Source organism: Arvicola amphibius, chromosome 8 (assembly GCF_903992535.2).
Source record: "Arvicola amphibius chromosome 8, mArvAmp1.2, whole genome shotgun sequence".
NCBI classification, from domain to species: Eukaryota; Metazoa; Chordata; class Mammalia; order Rodentia; family Cricetidae; genus Arvicola; species Arvicola amphibius.
In genome coordinates, this window is record NC_052054.1 from 68870544 (window position 1) to 68876273 (window position 5730).

The following is a 5730-nucleotide window of genomic DNA, read 5'->3' on the forward strand; positions in this document are numbered from 1 at the left end:
CTGTCTGCCTCCGCGTTTGTGTTCTTCCCTATGCCGGTGGGCAACAATGCAGCAATGTCATGCAAGCCCTGTGATCTGAACTCTGGTCCTCCTGACTCATGTGGTAAACACTTTTACTCATTGTGCCATCTACCCTGCCCCCATATCATCCATATTGAATTCTGCTCTTTTTCTTCTTTTCTTTTTTTTAAAATATTTATTTATTTATTATGTATACAATATTCTGTCTGTGTGTATGCCTGCAGGCCAGAAGAGGACACCAGACCCCATTACAGATGGATGTGAGCCACCATGTGGTTGCTGGGAATTGAACTCTGGACCTTTGGAAGAGCAGGCAATGCTCTTAACCTCTGAGCCATCTCTCCAGCCCCTCTTCTCTTCTTTATTAAAAGCTATTAACACTCCTTTCAGATTTATTATTATTATTTTTAATTATATATATTCATGGATTGACAAGTGCACAAGTGTGTGGGGGAATCCATCAGAGCCCAGAGGAACCAGATTTTTCTAGGATCTTGAGTTCCTGGTAGTTGTGAGTCACCCAGTGCAGGTGCTAGAAAAAAGAAGCCAGATTCTCTTTAAGATCAGCAAGTGCTCTTAACTACTGACCCTGTCTCCAGCCCCCAAAGTTACTAAGCTTAAAATCCCAGGAGGGTATATCAATACTGCCTTACTAAAATCCTTTAGGTAACCCTAAGGGATATCTTTTCATGAGTAAAGAAACTGCACTAAAACAGAAGCTTTTGTGTGACTGGATAGACAGTGTACATATTGAACAGCATGCCTCACACACAGTGGGACTGGCTCTTTCTTCCATTGCAAACTGAAACTGAATTCCTGTGTAAAGTAACACAGTAACAGAGAATTCTTCCAGTTAGTTTTGCAAAACTTTGAGACAAGAAATACCTCTGGCAGTGGTTTAAGGGACACAGAGAAGGCTGTTTCTATTGTCCTCAGCTACTCATAGTGAGAGCTGTGTAAGTAGACCTGGCTGAAAACTGAAGGGGAAAGCTAACTTTTGACTGGTGTGTATTTGACCATTGCTGGTGTCATCTGAAACTCGGGGGTCTTGTAGGACATGAACTTGGGTTCAAAAAGGTGATAGAGAGTCCAGTCACTTCTAGAATCCCAAAAAGAGCATACTGGACTGAACCATGCTCAAGCAAGGAGCACTGCAAGTGGAGCAGGGAAGGAAGGCATTCTGGGAACTGCTGCTTCTGAGTACTTCCCTCTGTATCTGAATCCACTATAATTACAGACGCAGCTTCTCCAGCTCCCTTGATGCCCAAGCTGAAAGACACTTTTCTGGTTTTGCATAATAAATTTATGAAGAAATCTCCTTGTAAGTATGTCAGGTAGACAACTCACGTTCAATATCTGGGCTGGGTCTTTTATCAAATTTCCTCCATGTTGTTGAAGACATTTTGTGTGGAGTCATCTGTCTACTGATGAACTTTGGTTTTCATTTTCTCTTTATGTATTCCATTTCTCATTTTTTAAATGAATTTCCTATTATAGACTGGTGAAATGACTAAACCCAAATATGGTGCTTATCACAAAATCTGACTCATTAGAACTGTTTTTGTTTGAATATGGTGTCTATTACCTTATTGGATTTTCCCACATTGCTCAATAGCCTTACAGTTGTTGCCCTGTGGAGCAATATATTCTGTCTTTTTCCCTTCTCCTTGTCTAATTTCATGCTAGTGTACTGTGTTAAGCCTCTTGCTCTAAAAAAATGCATTTTATTGCTTTCTTGTTACCTCATAAAAGCTCTTTAGAACAGAAGTCTATTAAGCAAGTGTGTGACTTAGAATAAACTTTTGTGGTGACAAGAAAGAAGAACCACTAGGACTGTCTTCTGATACCAGGAGCATCTTTTTATACCAAAATCTTCTTCATTTGCATGTATTCATGACATTATGATGAGGAAATGTATTGAAAGCTAGACTGAGTCAAGACTTCTCCAGAGCCCCACTGAAAGGGTAAAAGAAACCTAGTTCTGTGCAAATGAGCACACTTGGCAAGGCCAATCTGCAGCTGAGACCATGGCCTAGAGGAGTTAAAGTTGTGGTTCCTGGGAACTTGGCTTATGTTCCTGGAAAAAAACTCTAGGGATTACTCTAGGGAAACTATGTGCTTGATATATGATGTTTTTGAGATAGTCTATGCTCCCCTTTTACAACTCTGCCTGATTTTCTTCTGATTTCATCTCCATTCTCCCCTGAATTATCATATAAGATGTTGTACTTTACTTTTTAAGAAGCTTGCTTGGCACAAGACATAACTTGCACAAGACCTCCTAAGCCTATCTATTCTATCTTCTTATCTCTGATCCCCTGGACTTTCCTTCTCAGAACCTTGTCAAGGAACAGCACCTGCTGGCTCAGGGCAGAGATGTTCTTTAGTTGGTTAGGGAGATGGTCTTGGATTGGCCTTTCAAATATGTTACCTTGACACAACCTGACTCTCATAGTCTTGCTCTAGTCCTCTCCCTCCCTCCTTTATTCCCTTCTTTCTCTGTTATATTTTTAAGTTGGATCCTCAAAGGCAGATTTGTTCAAGCATCGACACAGTATTAACCCTAGTCCTTGCAATACAGTTACTGACTCTTTCTTTTTAACTGAATGTTAGATTTGTCTTGCTAACATTTCATGTTATATTTTCATGTTGCATAGACAGAGATTATAATGTGCACCAGCAGGTCATTGTAATAACTCCCCACATGGGAGGCTCTGGATTCAGACAGACACCAACATCTGATGACATCGTGTGGAATATGATAATGCTTTCCAGCTGGGTGACAACAACTTACTTATAAACTTCATATTGTATATCTGCTGGGAAAACATCAGAGACCTATAAGAAGGAAAATCTTTTCCACCCTTACTATATTAATGAAATATGAACATAAAGGACTATATTCCTTTAAAAAGCATTAAAAGTAAGCCTTTTTGTCAAATTCAACTTTTTTCTTCACTCTCACAACTGGTTGACCACAACATGTTGGAACATGGTATGTATCTTGATGGATTAGGTAACTTGAGATAAGACAGACATTTGGTTTTACTGATTTATTTTTCTGGTAAAAATTCCACCTACGCTTGCACAGATATATGTGTTCATTTGTTATGTGTGGGACACACAAACAGTAACTGTGGGTGAACACTTGTGTTCTCCACTTTTTAAAAGAATATAGGAGTATGTTTGGAAGCCTCCATTCCTATCATCATTGCCACAATACAGGGTTTCAGCCACTCTCAAAATCTCCTAACCGGAACTGCTATTACTAACAGACCTTCAGACTACACACACACCACCGTGAACATCAACATACTAAGCTTTAATATGATCTTTATGGTTTTCGCCGACAGGAAGAAGACTACTTGATCTGTGACTCTCAGTCACTTACCATTCACTGCCAGAAGCTTGTATCCTTTCCATGTGATTATCATCCCTGTAGCACTCCACTGCTACAGCATGAAAGCTTCCTTCATGAACTAACCAGCATGCACTTGTGATGCTTTACAAAACTGTCATTAGCTTTGGATGGTTCTTGTCTCCCTCTGCATTCCCATCCTGTACTCTTCTACCTTCAGAGGCTGCTTTTCTGCTTTGACTTTACAGGTATGTTCTGCTGACCAACCTCCACATCTACAACTCCTCTTTCTTTCTCCTGAGATTATCTGTCTAATTTCAAGCCTTTTATCCACACTATCACAAACACACACACACACACACAGACAGACACATACCTATATACATACACATATATTATATATTAATATAATATGTTAAAGCTGAGACCTGGTAATGAGAGAGATCATGTGGTATTTGTCTTCCTGAATCTGGGTCACATTGTATAATATAATAAATTCCAAATCCAATAATTTCTTTACAAATTTCATAATATAATTTTTATTAACAGGTGAATAAAATTCTATTCTATATAAGTGCTACCTTTTGCTTTTTATGCATTTATTTATTTAATTTTGTGTGTATTGATGTTTTGCCAGAATGTGTCTGCGTATCAGGTTCATTCTTTATGCACTCAGAGATCAGAAGAGGGCACCAGATGCCCTGGAATTGGAGTTCCAGGCAGCTATAAAGCGTTATGTCATTTCTGGGAACCAAACTGGAGTCCTCCACAGTAGCAGCAAATGATCTTAACTGTCGAGCCATCTCTCCAGGTCTGATGTATTACATTTTTAATATCCATTGATCTATTGATCAGCATCTAAGCTAACACAATCTCATTGATATTGTAATGAATGTACAGATATCTCTTCTGATAATAATCTTTAAAATGAGACATGCAAAGACACCAATAATGAACTATACATATGTGACACAGTTTTATTTGTGGAGAAGTTTGAAAACACAAAGTATCTGTTATAAATTTTGCTCTCTATCCATCAAAAGTGTGACTGATCTCATTATAAATATGTATCAATGTATGAGCATGAGATAATGATACAATTTGAACTATTAAAGTTTAATACATATTTGAATATTCTATTTCTGAATGTATTGATGACGTTAAATATTTTTATCTTGGATGGAGAGAACATGGTTCCAGAGAATTTACCAATGGGGATTTTGTTTTTTTCTCAGACAGCTGTAGGGATCTTAGGCAATTGGTCGATTCTTCTTCCTTATGTTATGTCTGAATTCACTGGAAAAAGTCTGATGCCCAAAGACCAGATTTTGAGGCATCTGACTTTAGCCAATTCCTTGGTTATCATCTCAAGAGTTATTCCTCACATAATGGTACAGCTGGACTTGCAATTTCTCCTGGATGACCTGTTATGCAAACTCACTCTCTACAGTAACCGGGTGTCCCGGGGCATTTCCCTGCACTGCACCTGCCTCTTGAGCTGTTTCCAAGCAATCACAATCAGTCCCAGCAACTCCAGGTGGCTGAAGCTGAAACACTCAGTCTCCAAGTACATGGTTCAGTCCTGCTCACTCAGCTGGCTTGTTCATCTGCTTCTAAACACCAAAACAGCTATAGATGTGATTGGATCTGGTACTAACAAAAACTTCACCAAGAAAATCAAGTTGGGGTACTGCTCAGCATTTGTTTCTGACAATACTGTAACTGGACTATCTCTGTCCTTGCTGTGTTTCACTGATGGTCTGTGTTTGGTTCTCATGGTCCGGGCCAGTGTCTTCATGGTGAGTACCCTCCATAGGCACAAGAGTCAGCTACAGCACATCCACAGTGCCCAGCATTCCCTCAGAGTCTCCCCTGAAGACAGAGCCACAAAAACCATCCTGATCCTTGTGTGCACCTTTGTCCTCTCCTACTCAATGTCCTTCATATTAGTCATCTATACTGTGGTATTTGACAATCCAAGGCTGTGGATAATCAGCATATTTACATTACTAGACACGTGCTTCCCCACATTTTGTCCCTTCATCCTTGTCTCTAATAACAAGTCTGCTCCCAAGAATCATTTTCGGTGCTGTAGGAGATGGTAATTTAACGTGGTGACTTGTGTGTTATGATCAATTCAAATACTCTTTTATCCATTATTAAATTTAGACTCACCCATGTCTAAGTGTTATTAAGCAAGTCAGTGACGGTTGACATTGAAAGTTGTGACAACTTCTGTCTAAACAGTTCCATGAGATTAAGATACCTTTGTATTTTCATTACAAAAGCTATGAAATCAGGGATCCCCATGTACTGAAGAGCATCTTAATCTTTTTTTCCTTTTTTTATTA

General features: G+C 39.1%; 1 protein-coding gene across 1 annotated transcript; it reads left to right on the plus strand.

The window, feature by feature from the left end:
- The first annotated feature begins 4533 nt into the window (after positions 1-4533).
- Positions 4534-5484, plus strand: LOC119820379 (vomeronasal type-1 receptor 2-like). Its single transcript, XM_038338626.1, has one exon. The coding sequence runs from the start codon at positions 4534-4536 to the stop codon at positions 5482-5484; it is 951 nt and encodes a 316-aa protein (XP_038194554.1).
- The last annotated feature ends 246 nt before the right edge of the window (positions 5485-5730 follow it).

Coding starts and splice junctions, on each gene's coding strand:
- LOC119820379 (XM_038338626.1), top strand. CDS start 4,534: ATGACGTTAAATATTTTTATCTTGGATGGAGAGAACATGGTTCCAGAG.